General features: G+C 40.1%; 2 protein-coding genes and 1 non-coding gene across 3 annotated transcripts; 2 read left to right on the top strand and 1 right to left on the bottom strand.

The window, feature by feature from the left end:
- Positions 1-4,157: 4,157 nt before the first annotated feature.
- On the bottom strand, positions 4,158-4,239 carry trnas-uga (transfer RNA serine (anticodon UGA)). The gene has a single exon. It is a non-coding gene; the product is annotated as a tRNA-Ser (tRNA).
- A 2,448-nt stretch (positions 4,240-6,687) lies between these two features.
- On the top strand, positions 6,688-8,356 carry LOC109969524 (myeloid-associated differentiation marker-like). Its single transcript, XM_020616460.1, has 2 exons — positions 6,688-6,954; positions 7,561-8,356. The coding sequence occupies exons 1-2, from the start codon at positions 6,688-6,690 to the stop codon at positions 8,152-8,154; spliced, it is 861 nt and encodes a 286-aa protein (XP_020472116.1). The 3' UTR covers positions 8,155-8,356.
- A 1,379-nt stretch (positions 8,357-9,735) lies between these two features.
- LOC109969460 (myeloid-associated differentiation marker homolog) lies at positions 9,736-10,635 on the top strand. The gene has a single exon (XM_020616362.1). It carries the CDS (start codon positions 9,736-9,738, stop codon positions 10,588-10,590), a length of 855 nt encoding a protein of 284 aa, XP_020472018.1. The 3' UTR covers positions 10,591-10,635.
- Positions 10,636-20,111: the final 9,476 nt, after the last annotated feature.

The following is a 20,111-nucleotide window of genomic DNA, read 5'->3' on the forward strand; positions in this document are numbered from 1 at the left end:
AAAAAAAAAAAAAAAAAGGAGATATCACATTATGAATATTTTAAATGCATTTTCATCATATTTTAGGTGATTTTCATGACCACAGATAAAACGAAATGCAAGCCTTTAAAATGCTTTGGAAATGTTACATATCATATTATTAACTACGTGCACTTTATTGTAGAAGTCATTTCATTATAGGCACACCCAGACTTACTCCAGTTTTCCTATTGATTTAACTGAAGTAATCAATAAGCAGATTGTAAGAAAGGGAGATATTGGAAGTATTGTAGAGGGATAAACTAAAGTTGTTGTTCTGCATAACTGATCTGCATGTGCTGATTGACTGCACTTTAACACTGACATGTCACTGTCTCTCTGTTGTGCAGTTGCAGCTACCACCTGCTTACAGAGGCATCATGTTGCCTCATCAAAAACCATTAAGTTGCACCTTTGTTAATGTAACCGTCTCTCTTCCCTGCTACTGTGACCTTTGACTTGACAAATGTAAGAAGTGGTTAAAGCAGGATTAGGGGGCATCATCGGGCCGGAGGGTGGTAACTGGTGTATTTTAAATGGTGTGGAGAAAACACGGACAGTTGCTCCACTCCTGCTCTACCACCTCTCCTTTTACATTTTCATCAGTCAGGTTCTCTGATGTACTCTGTCACCCTGTCAACTTATCTCCTACGCTCTACATTCTCTGTTCTCGGTCAGTTTGCCTCAACCAAACAGGACAGGAACGGACTCCAGCGGACAGTCAGGACTGCAGAAAGAATCATCAGTGCCAGCCTGCCCTCCTTGGAGGACCTGTACAACTCATGAAAAGTTGGGCAGCGAAGATTTCAGCAGACCCCTCCCACTGTTAGGGTGATTTTTATTTTATGCACTTAAGAATGGTTTTATTTTATAGCACACATAAGTTTACATACTTACATGTCACAGATATGTTTATGTAGTTATTTTTCACCCAATTATATGTTCACCAACATAAAGAGAAAATAAGTTGTTTGTAGGAGACACTGAAAACTCGTGTTATATTCCAGGCTCTTATGACTAAAAAGTCTGGTGCACTGAGTGGTTTTCCAAGGTCTAATCATCCCACAGGTTTTCATTAGATTTGTTGCCTTTTCCTAAAAGAGCCCATTATTCCCTCTGCTCCTTGAAGCCTGGGGAGTTGAGGTTTGATAAGATACTAAGAAGCGTTGTGGGCTGTGCAAAGTGTCTGTTTCAGGACAAGGTCGCGCCAGTGACGAGACCAGAATGGGGGACCAATGACGGGAGAGTTAAGTAGATAGTAGCATTTTTTCATACAAATATTGTATACCAACCAGTTGAGGACAGTCTTTTCCTGTTTAGTCTTGCTTGTTTATCCTAAACAGATAGGCTCCATGTGCACATGTTAATTTTGATACGTTAATGCATAATAAATTTCACATTGAGAAATATATATCCTCTTATTAGTCTTCTCTTTTCAATATAAAACGAACAGCACCACACCACCCTGAACACAAACAGTTTGAACTCCTCCCCTCTGGATGGCGTTACAGGTCACTGTACAGTAAAACAACCAGGCACAAGGACGGTTTCTTCCCTTGGGCCCTCACACTGATGAACACTTAACCCATGACTGTATAACAGAACACAGCCATCGTCCCAGTGCAATAAACTGTAAAAAGAACCATTGTATATATGTACATCAGTCTGAAACCTTTTTTACTGTAATGAATATATATGTATAAATACTGCTTCTCTTTTCCTCTCATTCTTTACCGATTTTTGAAGCACATATTTCCTATTTGAATGCACACATTGTTTATTTTTTTATATGTATGTTTTTATTGTTACTTTTCTATTTCCTGTTGCCTTACAAACACACTGAGAGCCTCTGTACTGGAGTCATCGTTCTTTATGTTCAAACATACTTGGCCATTAAAGATGATTTTGATTCTGATTCTGAAAATGCAGGAGGCTCGTGGGGGGAAGTGTGATTCCCCAGACTCCTTAAGGAACAACAAACAAATTTACTTTCATTTGAAAAGACAATGATCTCAGTTTGTGTGTAAAGTACAACGACACTGAAAATATCTCATCTCAAAGCAGCTAGAAAGGTGAATATACTGTAAAACAGAAGCATAGTATTGTACCTTCATAATACTGAGGGATCCACAAGAAACATTTTTACAAACAGACAAAAGTGATGCCTAACAGCTGCCACTCTGAGAGCAGGGCCGCAAATTTTACACCTGCTTCCTCCTGACGTTAAATTTCCATTTCCTCTGCTGCGGTGCTGGTAGATCAGGCATAACTGTTCATTTGCATATGGGCTAAATTATTCTATTTATATTTACTCTGGGACGGTATGTTGGTCTTTCACTGTGGTCACCATCTTTGTTTGTGGCAAGAATATACAGTGACTAATGTTAATTTCACAGCTAACCTATAGTTAAGTTACCTTGATATTGTACTAATTCATCTTTATAGTTTGGAAAATCTTGGAATTTCTTTGTTTTCTGATTTCTAATCACTACCACTAAATTTGTTGTCCAGAACAATTTTCACAGTTTCACACATGTGAACAATAAAGACTTTACTGTGGAGGACGTGTCTTTACTGCTGCAAAACCTTAGTGTCAATGTCAGTTTATTTATATAGTACATTTAAAAACAACAGCTAACAAATGTGTTTTACAAAATAACACAAAACAATACAAAAAATACATTTTGCACCAATACACCAATGAACCTCACCCGTAAATGTGCACCCATTGTGATATTCATCCATTGCTGCTCTGCTGCCCTCTGGTGACCATTTTAACATAAACCTGGGAGTACTGTAGTTCTCGCTGACTCCGGTTTTGGGTTGAATGTAGCATTGCACTGAACTGGGTAGCTGATAAATAAAAAGGGGTGCTTCTCAAAATCCCAGATGACTTGGGGAAGCCATTTTATTGTGGGAACATTAGGAGCTATTTGACCCATGTGCCTCTATAGCTCTGTTTTGATTGATGACTGAAGTGTAAATTTCAGCTGGGACAGACGTTCTGAATTTAGCCTTTCCCAATGATCCAACTGTATCTTCATCGTGGGAACCCTGTGGCCCTGTATGACCAGTGATTGTTCCTGTACCGTAGCTACATAGAGTAGATCTGTCCCTGATAATGCCTTGCCACATCAGCTGGGAAAGAAGCTCACTAGAATTTTTTAATCTGGCTACAAAGCAGGAAAAGATGAGTTTAACGGTTAAGGCAGACAATTTTATGTATCCTGAGCTAAATGCTATAATGTTAGAAGCTAAAATTTTTTTGCATAATGTGATCTCCACTTAGCATGGGAGAACGAATGGCTTATGGTGAGCATTTGTGCTTATTGTGTGTAGGACAAATATGGTTTTCTTAATCATTAGTTCTAGAAGCACTATGAGTTTCACACTTGTGTCTGAGTGAAATGTTTGGTTCACACATTCATGTTTCCATCTAGATAAACTGTAAAAACATAAGCGATCCCCTTACTTTTCATCATTACACCAAATCATCAGTTATCAGTTCGCTATTTTAGTTTATGAATAAATAACTAACTAAAACACTTGCATCAGCTGTGCTTTGTGTTAATCGGCAAGTGTTAGCATATTAACATGATAAACTAAGAAGGAAAATAAAGATTACTCTGCTCCACATCAGAATGTTAGTTATAATATTAGTCACTGTGTTATATGTGTATATAAACTACAGTCAATGATGCACAGTAACACAAACAACAGACCAGGACAAGCTGCTGAAGACATAGAAAAAAAAAAAATCTGGATAAGCTTTTTACAGGGTGTATCATAGAGATGTTACCCATTTCCAGTGGTGACTCACCCACATTACAATAATCACCTTCAGTTGGTGGTGATTGTTAGCAGTAGGTTCTGACAGACCCTGAAATGGAATAAAATACTCCAGATGTAAAATCAAACCCAAAAATAGGATGAGAAGTGTTTCCACTGTCCAACAAGTGACGCAGATCGGTAGTGTTATGTTTGATCACAGGAACAAATGAAATTCACAGCTACACATTCAAACAACTCAGCTTTAATGTGAAAGGTGCGGTTTCCAGTACAGAACCGAGGGAGCCATTTGCACCAACTCACACTGAAGGCTCTAACACTTCAACTGCTCTCCACCCCATAATGAATACCGCTACAAGCAGGATTCGAACCTGTCCAGGAAGACCCCATTAGATTTCAAGTCCAACCCCTTAACCACTCGGCCATTGCAGCTTACACTTCTGAAAAGCCAAGCTGCCACACAGACGGGGCAGAGCCCGAGTCAAGTATTGAGTCCCCAGTGTTCGAGTCTGAGTCAAGTCTCCATTACCTGAGTCTGAGTCATCAAGGTCTACACTAAGCACAGTTGACAGTCACAGGAAACTGGTCCAGACTTTTTGTTGTGATGCTGAAATAAAACGACCAACCCACCAATTCAGACAAACCAGTTTCTTTAACCTTTGTTTGCCATGTTGTGTTTGTATGATTTAGTCCAGATATCCTGTATTGTTCATGTAAACCCTCCTGATTCAGTTTTATTAGATCACTCCTGTGTTTTCACTTGGTTATAATCACCAATCAAACAATCCCATAATTTCATCTCTCTGTAAACGTCTGTGGCCAGTGTTTGTTGCTTTTTGATGTGCTTTACAAATAAACTGGGCTAGCACGCTGTCCGCTGTGTGGCTGCGTTGTGTTGGGCTTTTCCTGTGGGGGAACTGGGACTCGTGGGCTCAGTGTTCACACTGGACCAAAGATGTTAGTGTGAAACCAGCTGCTCTGATTCTTCAGCTTCGTGTCTGTGGGACCACGTCTGAGGTGGTTTAATTTCACAGTTCGGCACCGAGTCCTTGTTTCACCATGAGCGTGGACGTGACCGACAGAGCGCCAACTGTGTGTGACACAATAGCCAAACAAAGAATCATTTAGAGAAAGGTGGAGTGCATCCTTTGATGGAAATGTGCCGGATACAGCATGGTGTGGTAGAACAGGTTTATGCCAAATTATTATGGACAATGCACTGCACACAGAAAGATGTTTGCTAACTACCAGGAAGGAGAATATGCAGTGATGTAATTGAACTTGAAGTTCACTTAGTGCTTTAAGTACCAGTCCTAGGAAGCCTCTATTATCAGTAAGCTACAGTAACACATCTGACAAACTGTATAGTTTTTGCCGTTCTTCTCATGTTTAGCACATACTACCAACTCTAAGCTAGCTGCTATATTTGTTCACAGTCTCTGGGTCCTGAAAAACCATCTGTGTTTTTTGCAAGCTGTTTGTTTTCTACAAGAAATAGTAAATACTCTAGATGAGGAAAGGTGGAACACCCAAAAGACAAACCTCTGGTGGTTATGATTGTGGCAGTGCAGAAGTAGTTTTACAAGCAGTTGTTCTCGGTGTTTGTAGGGAGGGGGTTCCCCTTCGGTTATCAATCATACCCCGGCCTGATCTAAAAAATAAAAAATAATGTAAAAATTCAGCCCAAATTCAGATTATTGCCATATAAGAACTATTAAATCCACTCTCCCATTTGAGTGTTGGTATGAAAGTTGAGTCATCTCAACACCGAAGACATAAATTGCCAAATGGATAAATCAAAATGAAGAAAGCTGCTCTTATAATAATATAACACCCGTGGACATGAGATATAGCTCTCCCTCTGATAAGAACATATGGGTGCGGCTGAACGTTGAAAGCGAGCTTTGGTTTCTCACTCATTAAATCAAAACACTAACAGTTTAGACGTTAAATCATGCTGTCTCTCCTCTAGATGTTGCTGTTAGGTCTGAAAATGTTTGTCAGCAGTTAAATAGTTTTTGTAGGACTTGTTTAAGTTAGATGTCTCCATTCTATACATTGACATAAGCTATTTAATTGAGCCCGAGTTTGTTGAGCCTAATACAGAACGCCCTTATTGGATTTATGTCACATTTCAAGTTAAATAGGTTGTTTAAAGCTACACAAGAGGAAATTTTATAGGCCTTAAATCCAAAGCCTACATCCTAGATCATGGATATTGTTCCCTTTGCAGTATCTCACACCTGTGGTTTTTAATCCAGTGAAGGACAATGATCTCCTAGCATTAAAAAACTCTTCCCCCACCCATCTCTCCTATACTGTATATACTAAGGTTTAATTCCTCCAAGGCCTCTTGTACACATTTACAGGTTAAACCTATTGAAGGGTGGGGAAGCCGCTAAGTTAGCAAACATAATGGATGAGCAACAGGCTGAAGTGAGAGGCCAGAGTCCTGTGTCATAAGGTGTAATTCCTGTTATACACAACTGGTGTAAAGATAGCAGAATTATTTTATTGCCTCATGCAACTGATAAGCAAATGGAAGTGAACAACAGGCTGTTGCTCTTCTGCAAAAAACATGGCATGTATATGTCATCACACTTATGCATTACGCATGTAGTTACAAGCCATATTTGGAAGAAGGTGTGATCAGGAGGCAACAAGGGAGCGGCCAGACTTTACACATTCACCTAACTTCAAATGTCTTGACATAGACGTCCAGGCAGCACTGTCAGGATGAGGGTCAAGAACTAATGAAAATCGAAGAGCTATTCAAATATTGTAAGAATAGAGACAACAAGCTGGTGAAGAGGTGAGAGATTATCTAATTAAGTATCTATTCTGGAACCCCGTTAAACTGGCCAAAGGATTACTATCACCATGGTTACGCTGGACTTCGGGACACTCACGGTGCCGGTAGGCATAGTGCGGCTACTGGACCTGATCCTCACCTGTATCTCCTTCAGCCTGGTGGCATCAGTGGGCCACAGTACTAACTCCTTCTGGACGTGGTGCATGTTCACCTGGTGCTTCTGCTTCTGCGTCACCTTCCTCATACTCCTCCTTGAATTCATGCATCTAAATGAAATGCTGCCCATCTCCTGGGATGACTTCACTACGGCTTTCGCCATGCTGGCTGCTCTAATGGTGCGTGTCATTTTTCACTTTATTGTTATTTGTCTTTATTTAAAGATGTTGTCAAGACGAACATGCCACATGTTGTTGGTGAAGTACATGACCGACTAGCTGCTATCAGTGAACATTACTGTCACTGCTGATTTTAAAGCTTATATTATGCAGAAGTAAATACATTTTAGGGAAACAAAATTGAGGAACCAATTTAGATAAGTACATTTTCAGCTAATGCAGTATGTAAGCCAATCCAGTATGACCATATCCACCACACCACAAAATTCTGGGACATAATTATTAGCAAAGACACTGGTTTTATGTTTCATTGGGCTCATACTGCGTTTCACACCTGTACAATCTGAAAAATCACTGTCATTGCTGTTACAGCCACACCTCCCCAGAACACAATGATAATCATGATCGAATGACTTTGGCATTAAACCATTTTAAAAAAAATTACATTACAAAAAATTATTATACAGTATGGTTGTCAAATGTACCCATAATGCACCCCTTGGTTCATTTATGATTACTGCACAAACAAAAAGTTTAATTAACAGCTATAAAGTGTCTCAAAGAAGGAATCATGTCACACCTACTTCTGATATCTCTCTCATCCAGGTGCTAGCAGCATCCATCATCTATCCCATCTTCTTCACTTGCGCCACGTGCGGCAGACAGATTGGTGCCACAGTTACTTCCTGCCTGGCCTTCATCCTGTATTCTGTTGAGGTTGGGCTGACCCGGGCCAAACCTGGTGAGATCAGTGGATTCCTGTCCACGGTCCCAGGCCTCCTCAAGGTCCTGGAGGCCTATGTGGCCTGCATCATCTTCATGTGCTTGGAGTACTCTGCGTACTGGGTACATCCAGGGCTCCAGTGGTGTGTCGCTGTCTACTCCATCTGCTTCATTTTTGCTCTGCTTGTTATCATTTTTACCATCTGTCGACTTCTGTCTGTCTTCCCAGCACCATTTGACAAAGTTCTGATATGCTGCAATGTGCTGGCAGTGTTGATGTACATCACAGCTGTGGTCATCTGGCCATTATACAACTTCCAGAACAACAAGACAAGACCCCCCAATTGCTCAAATCTGCCTAAATGTGCATGGGATAATTTAGTGGTTATCGCTTTCATGACCTGTTTCAACCTCATTGCTTATGTTGTGGATACCTTTTACTCATTTAGGCTGGTGTTCTTCGTCAGTAGAACATAGTTTGCAGTGTTTCAGTTGTTGGCGGTCTCTGAAGACCTCAAAGATTGAACATCAGTATTTTATTTGAATGCAGTTTTCATCATGGTCCCAAAATTCTGGTTTACTGACAGTTTTTGATAACATGACATAACACTGGGTGTTTCTAATTTTTGGATTCAGCAAGATGTAATTCCAATTTCCCATTCGTTTTTCTTCTTCTGTAATTTTCATCTGATGTTTATAAATTCTCTTGTTTAGATGCAGCACTGATATGACAGTATTGATAGTCATTGTCATTTGCAAACTCTGTGTGCTCTTGTTAATAAATCATAATTTTTAAATATGTACAAATATGTACAGCGGGACTCGCCCTGCCCGCTCAGACAATGTTTGCAAAGGTGTGTTGTTCAAACCCTGAAACTCACAGCAGCTGTACGTTTCATTATCACACCTCCACTCCCAGTCTCCACAATGGCCAATAAGAGCTACTGTCTATGATATTAATTAAATATGGTTTCAAGGTGGTATAATATGGTTTAAACAAACCTCTTACTGTCAAAAAGTGTATTCACCATTTTACCACTATTGATAATGAAAATAAAGGTGGTTCACACACTGTATGTTCAGTCTTCTTCTAACAGTGTAACAAAGGTAAGGGAGTAACTGGTCAGGATGAAAGTCTGGTTTGCTTATTTCAGTCACATCACTGATAACCATGTGCATACTATAACCTTTGATCAGTTCAGGCATTACTGCTCTCTGTAAAGTCAACATGGGAAGAGCCAAGAATTCAGGGGTGGATGTTACATTGATCCTATGAACCCAAGAGGAAGGGACGGAGAGAAAGAAACTGCAGATTGAAGGACAGATGCCATATCCTCCATTTCTTCAGAATAAGTGCCAGGCTTGTTAAATGGTCACATAGTGTATGTGTTTTTAACTCATTGTTCCTCTCTAGTGAAATGTACAAAACCGGGGTTTTCATAATACATAAACTTTGCTTTGGACGCACGTTATGTAAACACTGATCTAATTAAAATGATAATAAATGCACTGAAACATCCTACTCTAGTTTCTTGTTTGTTTTCAGTGAGTGGTTTGTGCTCATCCTACTGCTTTTCTTAGCACCTGAAACAGAACTATGACATGACAGTTGTCCCTCCTTCAAACTATCCCTGGTGGTCCCACCCAGAAACAATAAATCAAGTCAACTCAGGGACCAGGTTTAGGGCCATTTTCCTTCAGATGTGACCTACACCCCATCACTGGGTGGAGGATTAGCTTCAGAACTGGGCGAGGGCCAGAGTTCAGTGTGTCTACCATGAGGTGACTGTGATAACAACCGACCAGTGGCCAATCAGTGGAGTGAAACAGGGGCCATAAACTGTACAGATAAGGATGCTCTGTTTGAATATACAGCAACACACTTTGAGTTTCTGTTTGAAAGAAAACACACCTGCTCAGGATTTTGCTTACATGGATTTCTTCAGCACATTCTGGATTAGAAACCAAGGCCTCGCTGTTTCGGGGTGATGTAGAATAAACTGAGTTTGGAAACAAAATAACACATTTTTAGGTTAAACAGGCATATCCTGTCCAGCCATGATCCATGTGGATTTGCGGTCACTCACCCAGCCTGTGGGCATCATGCGAGCAATGGCGACCATCCTCACCTGCATGTGTTTTAGTCTGGTGGCAGCAGTGGGACATGTCTTATCTTCCTACTGGGCGTGGTGCATGTTCACCTGGTGCTTCTGCTGCTTCTTCTCCCTTCTCATTCTCATATTGGAGTTCACAACTGTCAGCACCAAACTGCCTTTTGCCTGGGATGACTTCACTGCTGCCTTTGCTATGCTGGCGTGCCTCATGTGTCTGGCCGCCTCCATCATCTACCCAACCTTCTTCACCTGCGCTGCCTGCCCCCACCAGATTGGCGCCGCTGTGGTGTCCTGGGCTTGTTTCGGGGTGTATGCAGGTGAGGTGGCCCTAACACACCTCCGTCCACGTGGACAGACCAACGGGTTCCTTTCCACCTTGCCTGGCATACTGAAGATGCTGGAGACCTTCCTGGCCTGTCTCATCTTCACGTCCCTGGAGAGCAACCAGTACGTCGGTTCCTCGGGGCTGCAGTGGTGTGTGGCCGTGTACTCCTTGTGTTTTATCTTTGCCATCGTCATAATCTTGCTCAGCACTGGACAGTTTACCTCTTTTTTTCCATTCTCCTTTGACAAGCTGGTGATTGTCTATAACATTTTGGCAGCAGCGATGTATATGACAGCTATAGTGCTATGGCCACTGTACAGTTTACATAACAATACGAGACCCAGTAACTGTGGCCACCTGTGTGCCTGGGATAAACTGGTAGTGGTCACTTTCATGACGATCCTCAACTTTATTGTTTACACCCTGGACACTGTCTACTCTGTACGCCTTGTGTTTTTTTCCAATAATGAGTGAAGCTGCTGCTTATTAGAGTTAACATCATGGCTCTGAATCACTGTGAACAGAAACGTTAGAGATAATATTTTTGTTTTATATTGTTTCTAGGGCCTGTCTATAAACGTTTTATTTAAGAGATTAATTTTCTTGTTGTTTTAGACATGATGAAAACTCCAACGTTTATTCTGCAAACGCTGTTCATCAAGTGCTTTCTGCAAACTGGAGGGTGTCCATTATGGTGTTCACAAAGAAGTAAAGTTAGTTAACGATTAAAACTGTAGTGTCACTGTCATAAAAATAAAAAAAATAGCCTGCTGGAACTTTGGGTCATGATAAACAGCATGAGCAAACAGTGCAGGTAATAATACTGAGCTCTTATTTTAATTTATTATACTGTGCCATGGAAATTTGTGCGGGAAGTGAACCTATGTGTTTTCATACTCATGCCTCTTGTGGGTGCTGCAACTTGTTGATAATTTAGTTACTTTGAGAAAATACATAAACATATCTGTACCATAAATATGGCAGGATGTCACTGCACCTGTCCAACAAATATTCCAGCCCCAAAAACTGATAACCTGTTGTTTTTATACTTAATTTGTTGAACATTTTATATAACATGTCGGTGAGCTTTAGGTATGCTGGTAGGATTTTCATCGTCTCATTTTAAAAATCCAGGCTGTTTCTTCCTCTTTATACCAAGTAATGGCATGAAAAGTGCTTTTTAAAGTTTTATGTGATAAACTATTTGTCTAGTGTAAGGCACTGCCAACAGACAACTGTATAATGAACGCAGGACATGCACAGTGACGAGCTAACAGAGGGGTCAGTGAAAAAAAAGAATGGAATAACAGAGAAGCACCAGTGAAGGAGAGAAAAAACAAGGACAGAGAGATTGATGAGACAGTGAGGAGACAGACAGCAAGAGGTTTCCAGACTCTGGAAGGAAGTGTGGGAAAAGTGAAAAAGCAAATCCTTTAATCAGCAAGCAGCAGCTGCACATGGAGCTGGATTTGTTGCAAGGTGCTTCTTTTTCTCTTGGGTTACATGGTGGGCAGGGCTGGACAGCAAGAAAGGAAGACTTCAAATTAATTATTTTCTTTTTTAACCAATTGGAAACTTAAGATGACGTCACCCGAGTCTCCCTGGTAATCCTGCAGCTTTTGTGCTACCGGGTACACTCATCTGTGTGAGTGAACTCGGGTCAAATAGAGTAACTGAAGTGTGAAAATTTGCTTTTCTTCTCATGTCAGTCTGTCACAAAGACAGGCCACATTTAAGTGAACAGTGTATATATTGTACGTCAGACGTGACAGCAAATTGCAGACGGCAAGGCCTGCTTTGATTTGTATGACACCAGAGACAAGAATGCATTTAACAAGTGTTCTCCACAGGAAGTTGAAGAATTCTGCATAAACTAAACTATGTAGTTTATTGAAATGGTGCATGTCAAACTGGGCTGCAGCTACAGAACAGATGGAAAAGTGGCATTTTGTATGGTTGGTTGTTTTAGTTTTGTGTAGAGTGCTTTATACAGAGTTGACTCATTATTATGTATATATAAGCTGTTGTCTTTGGCAGGGTTCCTGTGAATTTAATTCACTGTCACCATCTTGTTCACTGTTCTCAACCACTGTAACCATTGGCTGGTTTTCTGACAGCTTTGCAAATATACAGTTTAGACAGGAGTTCCAAGACAAACAGTGGGAGATGTTGTCTACAGAAGGAGGTGCTATGCTCTTCAAACCAATGGCATTCCTCCAATACCCTGTTACTGTGTTATCTGCACAGTGACTAATGGAAAACTGGTGAAAGCAATAGTTGACAATCAAAATCATTAACTAGTTTAAGTAGAGAAATGAAACTTTGGTTCTGTCATTAAGCATAGTTTACACTGAATAAATAATGGTAATTCATTTTCTTTTTTATGTTCTACGCCAGGGGTTTTGAACTAACTGTGACCTGGGGGCCATCATTCTGACTAAGGGCAGAGACACACCAAATCGACGTGAAAGAACTAGCACCTCATGTCGCCTTTGTCTTGTCCAGCTGGGTTGAAAAAGTGACACTTAAACACATTGCACAGACTACAGCCAATGGCCGACTAGCACATGCATGATAGAACTCCTCCTACAAGAAAACGCCTCTCATTCAAAACAGTGGGTGTTTATAACTGCTTCTACTTTGATAAGAAGTTGCAAAGAACACTGGCGTTCTCTTGGGTTTTTCGTTGTGGAAGAAGAAAGGAGGTTGTGGGGGCGAAAAATGAGGGGAAACTGCACTAAATGGGTGAAATCACAGATACTACAGCAACAAGGTGAAGGGACTTATCCAAACCATTTTCTTCTTATGCATTAATTCACCGAGCTGAACAGCTAATCAGAATGCTGTCTCTCACCGACGAGGCCCAACGGGCCAACGCTGGTTCAACATGTCGAATCAGCCAAAAAGCCACCGACATTGTCTGACTAGTGCCAGTGGCGGGGGGGGGAGGACATTAGGCAGTGAGCCCCAACAGACTCTCACTAATGACTTGATGGTGGCCGATGGCTGACCATCAGCTTGATGTGTCTCTGCCCTAAGAAGTAACTTGAGGACCACTGTTGTGGGGTGGATAGACCGGATGGGCACTACTTGAATAGTTAAAAGTCATATCTCAGTTTTATATATTAGTATTAATTTGATTATTCACAATGGAAATACATTTTAAAAATAAAATAAAAGAATAATGATTGAAACTATATTATAGAATGGTCAGGGACTACCTTCATGCCTTTGGGTACCACCAGGGGGCAGCGGACCACAGGATGGAAACACCTGTTCTAAGCTAAGTCAAGTTAAATATATTTAAATAATCTCTAAATTTGTTTTACATCTGATTTGTTGGGACAAATGCATTGAAGGTTTTCAGAATTATGTATTTTGGCATATTTAGTTGATTAGTTAGCTCAGTAAACCAAAAACAGCTAGAATGTCAGCTATTTCCAGCAATTTCAAGGACATTATCAATAAAATACAAAGTAACTACGCTTTCTCGGTTCATTTATACCATTTTTTAATGTGTTTGATTTGATTCAGTACTGTTTGTGGAAAGAAGAATGCAGAATAAGTTACGTGACTTTATCAGCAACAAACATAACACCCTGCTCATTTTAAAGCCATCTTAGGTTTCTGTTACCATCCTTATGTTCCAAAAATAAAGCAGCTGGCCTGGTATGGTCTTTTAAAGTAACAAAATGTGACCTTAAATTCCAGCATCTATCGCTATAGGGTTTTTAAAGACCAGAGCACAGTGATAAAATATATCATAAATGTAAATCCACTGCAGAAGTTATAGCTGGATTCAGTTTGAGTGTCACTGCTGATAATACCATATGTGTATTACATGTGTATGTGAGCTGTGCCTCTGTGCATAAAATCAAATGTCAGCATCACAGTTTAACAACATACATGTCTCTGAAATCTGAGAAGTATTTCAACTTCCTGTTGGGTTGCATGCTGTGACCCACTGAGCTGAGCCACAAGTTGTAAGCCTAATAATGTATGAGTCACTTGGACTTTAACCTACTCAGTTTTTTTATTATTCTATTAAATGTCGCTTTTGATTAGTGGCCTGTGACTCACCTGTTTAGAAATCAGAAAGTCACAGCGCCTTCTGGGGCTGAAGGAGTCCGTAGAGAAAATGAATCACCGCAAATTAAATTGGCACTACTTCAAGAATGTCAGGGGAAAAAATGTATAAGAGAAAGATGTGTATGTCTGTTTGTGGGTGATTGTGAGTGGATCTGCCAATATGTTTGCACTGTGTATGTCGCTGTGCAAATTGCAAGCTAAAGTGCTCTTTATCTAAACAATTATCTTAAGGCATAATCAGCATCTTGCACTGATTGTTCTGAGATCTTCAGCATAATATTTACTACTCCAGAACTCCCAGCGGTGCTGAAATAATCAGCATCTGGCCTCGGTATGAGGCTAGCTTGTTAGTTGTGCAGTTCTGGAAATTGAGCAACACAAGTAATTAATGCTGCGTAGTGTTTTGACCATCTTTCAGTTCAAGCTGTTGTCAACAGTGATTAGCTATGCCCAGAAAAGTCATCGCAGCTCAGGCCAAAGTTCGACAAGTTAGAATTTACGGCACCCCCCTCATTCCACTGGCTGTATCAGAAACACAGAGCTATCACAACACACCACATGCATAATCATAAACAAGATGTGCAAAATCTGTTTTTCCACAATGAGTTGAATAGGATACACTCTTCATGTCTGCTCCTTGATGAAATCTTTATAAAGTAGACAAGATCATTAAACCATAATTATAACAACTCTTTAAGAGAAACCCAGCCACATGTGATACCAAGCTCATGGGTTAACTTCACGAAATGTCTTGGTCATGTTGTGTGAATACATCTGTACTTTTCTGCTCTGGCAGCGGCTCCAGATAAATTTTAGGCCAGAGTTAAACTGGAAACCCAGGCCCAGGCAAACCATCAACAATCAAATCAAACTACTGTAACCCACTCATCCATGTACAGTACACAAACATGGCCCAGCTGCAAGATCTAATTATGCTAATAATATCTGTGCGTGTGGGAGGGGGACAAATGACATATTCCTTGTTTCACTGTCAGCGGCCTATGTTCAAATTTATTACTGCTACGTGGCTGTCAGCTCTGCAGCCCTGCTGCACTGCACAGTCAGTAAAACAAGAACTAGTTCATGTCAACATGTTGCCGGACATTAGATTTATTACATGGTCTTGTTTTTCCAATATAAACTTTTCTTATGACACCCCCAAAAATCTTGGCACCAAATAAACGTGACAATAACAGTAGACCAAACTGTAGTTATCTGAAACCCAAACTTACTCTAGCTATGCTTTATAAAGTGTTAATCCTAAGAGATACATTTTATTTTTTATCACCACAGACATCTGAGTAAAATGACACATTTACAATGATGCTGCTTTGTTGGAAAGATGCTGTGCTCTTACTGACTGCTAATGGATCATTCTGACATATAATCTATGTTTGTATGGTATTCACAGTGTATTTTAAGTTCCACAAAGTAGAACCTGCCCAGTGTGGGACGGTATGTAAAATCAAAATTAAATCTGAAAAAAAAGTGATGTGTAAATCATCTGTGCCCTATGTTACACTGTAAACAATAAAACAGCACATGGTCTGGGGTCATGTCAGTGCCCTCGGCAAAGGTCACTTCTGTGTTGGCTCCATTAATGCTGAAAAATACACAGAGACGTTGGAGCAACATGTGTTGCCTTCAAGACGACATCCTATCCAGGGACACCCATGCATATTTCAACAAGCCAATGTAAAACCTCACACTGCCACATTACCAAGGCTGTGGAGGAAAAGGGTGCGAGTGCTGGACCAGCCTGTCTGCAGTCCCGACCTGCGTCAATGCACCTTAAGACTTGTTTGCAGGAAGAATGGGACAAAATGACACCTGACACATTTAATTGGTGTCCTCAGTCGCTAAACGTCTTTTAAGTGTTGTGAAAAGGAACAACACCGTCACACTGTGGTAAATACTTTGGTGTCATTCTTTGGAATGTGTTGCAGCATCAGAATTGATGTGAGTGTTTATTTTGAGCAAAGAATAAATCTGATGAAGTATCACATCAAATAATGTCCTGCTGTATTGGTTTCAATGTAACACAGGACACAGATGATTTACAAACCACTACTATCAGTTTTAATTTTGACTTTACATACGTCCCAACTTTTCCTGATCTGGTGTTGTAGCAGTTCGTGAATGACACTCGCCTGATATTCCAAGTCTTACAGTAGCCAGGCAAACTGTTAGGATCAGTAGATGTGAGGATAGTCACTATTTTACTTTGAGTATACATTACACAAGTTTTATTACACTCTATTTTCTGGCGGCGCCGCTGATTTCCTTAACATTTTCCACACCTGACTTCTGTAGTGGTTATTTTGACCTCCTTCTATATTGTGCAGGTCATCCATTCCTGCAGGCAGAGGGGTTTAAATACAGGTGGATACCATCATTTCTGTAAAAGCCAAATGCTGCTTAAATGCTTAATGATAAGGTTGTTTTGGAAAAGTTGTCAAATTGGTTTACTTGGGCAATAAAACACAGTCTTTCTGTCATCCCTAATTACCTCCTCAGGAGAAAATGCAGGGGGCTTTGTACTGGAATATCAAGCACTATGACCTATTAGCATCATGAAAAAAGAAACATAAACATGCATGTAAATGCTTTCAACTAGGAATTCAGCAAAACTTTGTTTTTTGCCTTTAAGGGAACAGCTCTGACATTTGAATGATTTCAAGTGTGGATTTTTTTTTTCAACTCCTGTTGAATAATAATAATAATAACCTTTATTTGGCCAAGTATGTTACACACACAAGGAATTTGTTTCCGGTACAGAACCAAGGCAGCTATCTGCGGCACCAACACTGATGGCTCTAACCATCGGGGGCAACTTAGGGGTTCAGCGTCTTGCCCAAAGACACTTTGACATGTGGACTCCAGGCACTGTGATTCGACCCTCCAACCCTCTGGCTGGGAGACGACCGCTCTACCCACTGAACCACAAACGCCCCCAGTTGGCTGACCTGAGACTATGTAGCTAAGGGAAAGCCACACAAGGATCAAACAATCAATCCTGCCCTGACTTGAGTTACAGTATCAGTGACCACAGGTTGGAAGCTTGTAGAGACAATCTGCAGGGTGATCTGCACTCTAGATGTTCTTATCCATCAGGGAGGTGTCTGATCTGTTCCAAAATCATTCTACAGCATGAAAACTCCGAAGTTAGAAAAATATGGGATCAGAGGAATGGTTTTGAATTAGATTAGAAGTTATTTGACACAGAGGCGTCAGTTTGTGAAGTTGGGTGAATACCAATCGAGTGAGCTGGACATTGTATGTGGAGTTCCTCAGGGTTCTGTTTTGGGACCTAAATTATTTATACTATACATTAACGATATATGCAAGGTTTCTGATTTAGTGAAAGTGGTTTTGTTTGCTGATGATACTACCATATGGGCATCGGGTGAAAACCTACAGCAACTCTCTGGACGGGTTTCACAGGAACTTGAGAAGATAAAGAAATGGTGTGATAGTAATATACTATCTCTGAATTTGGATAAAACTAAATTTATGGTATTTGGGAATCGTAGACTAGACAATGAACTTCAATTGAAAATTGGGGGAGCTAATATAGAACGAGTATATGAAATTAAATTTCTAGGTGTCATAGTTGATGACAAATTCTCCTGGAAATCTCATATCAGATATGTTCAGCACAAAATAGCTAAAAACATATCAATATTGGCAAGGGTTAGATATATTTTGGACAGGAAAGCACTACGCATTTTGTATTCTTCATTGTTCTTACCATACTTAGAGTATGGCGTTGAAAACTGGGGAAATACATACAAAAGCTCACTTCAACCATTGTATATATTACAAAAAAGAGCGATAAGAATTGTGCATAAGATGGGATACAGGGAGCACACCAATGTAGCTTTCATACAGTCTAAATTGTTAAAAATTTTTGATTTAGTGGGATATAAGACTGCTGTGTTTATGTATAAAGCCAGGAACAATTTATTACCTGGTGGAATTCAAAAACTATTTAATGAAAGGGAAGGGGGATACAATTTAAGGGGTCAGTTAAATTTAAAAATTCATGCTATACGTACTACCAAAAAAAGATTTTGTATTTCCATAAGTGGGGTAAAACTATGGAATAATTTAAGTGTGGACATAAAAAATAGTAATAGAATTGACGAGTTTAAACATAAATATAAAGGTATGTGTCAATCAAGATGTATGCAAGAACAGGCTCAATGATTAATTAGATGGAACATTGTGGGTGTGGTGTATGAATGTTAACACTTTGTAATAATTCTTTAGTATATTACTTGTGTGGTGTAGAAGAGAATTATCTATGTAGAGATACTGCTTGCAAACCGATGATGGTAAGATGATGTCATGGGGTAGGACTGGATAAGTCTGACTTCTTCCTACTCCATTCAAGCATGTACTAGGTATAAGCAAATTGATATTGGATTATATGTACAATCATGTGTGTTGTCATATCAACTGTCAATTTAATTATCAACTGCTTGAAAAAATAAATCAAATCAAATCAAATCAAAACAAGCTCAAACATATGGTATGACTAGTCATTAAGTATCTGCAGAGACAAAAACAAGTCCTTCATTAAATGGTCTCTCCCCCACAGAGCCCTGGTCTCAGCTTCACGGAGACAGTCTAGGATCACATGAAGAGACAGCTTACATCCACAGAACTACTTCTCCAGTGCTGTTTTAAAGGCCAAGGGTGGTCAGAGTAAATATTGAATTGAATTAAATCCATCTTTTTCTGCTTCCTGGGTTTTGTATGATGTTAATAAAGCCCGAGCCATTTCTGTAAATTACACTGAAACCAACACACCCAGAGCCATGAAGCAACGTGTCCAAGAGAAAGTTATTACAGTATATCGTACCAGGTGTTATATCAAACTCCTTCTTCGTGCCATTTTACATTCCACCAGTCAGATGCTACAAATTTGAGATATTATCTTTGTAAGCTTGTAGCATGCTAAAGGCACTTTCAGCACAAAGATGCTGCCTGTTCTGCACGTATAGACCACGACAGTCAACAGCTCCATCTGGAGTCTCTGTGGAGGTAAACAAGTCTAACAAAAGCTAATCTACACAACTTTCCTAATGTCACTTAATCTTTTCTGAAGTAGGAAGTAAACAACATATAGCAAGAAGAAGCCCTACCACAACAACAGGCCACACGGTGAAGACAGATACATAAAGGCTTTTAAAGCTGACCTCCCTCAGGGTTTCTAAACAGCGCAGACAGAAGTGAGGACACCCAGGAGATTGAGGGTATCAGCCAAACATCCAGGTACAAAGACTGATTAATTGTTAGTGTATTCAGTCTATGAATATTCTTAAGATGGTTTCATCTTCTGATGTCAACACACAGCGTCAGCCACCAAGTCGCCACTTTGGACATCATGTCACACTCAACCCTCCTCCACACACACAACCTTCTGTCTCCTCTCGGTGATCAGCTGTGTATTGATTTGGTTTGGCTGAGAGCTCCCCTGGGCCCACGCACATAAGTCGCACACCTGCTGCCTTGAGACTTCTCCAGTCAATCCCCATCAGCGATTTGTCATCAGCCAGACAAAGTCGGTGACCGCCCGGCTCTGATATGATCTCAGTGCATGTGTCCATGGAAAGGAGGCCTGATATAAAAAGACAAGAAGAGCACGCAGATTGCTAAAGTAAGAGAGAGCGAGGAGAAAGAACAGGCTCTTTAGAGGAAAACAATTCATCTATTATTATTCATGTATTCCTGTGGAATCCAACAGCTTTCTGATCATCTTAAAAATATTTTAACATCTGTCAGATACAGGACTGAAATGAAAACAATAACAAAACCCTGTCAAATAAATGCAAAGTTAAACATTTTATTTCCAAACTTTTATATTAAAACAATGAAGCAAAATACTCTGATCTGTAGAC

This window comes from Monopterus albus, unplaced genomic scaffold (genome assembly GCF_001952655.1).
Source record: "Monopterus albus unplaced genomic scaffold, M_albus_1.0 scaffold174.1, whole genome shotgun sequence".
Taxonomy (NCBI): Eukaryota; Metazoa; Chordata; class Actinopteri; order Synbranchiformes; family Synbranchidae; genus Monopterus; species Monopterus albus.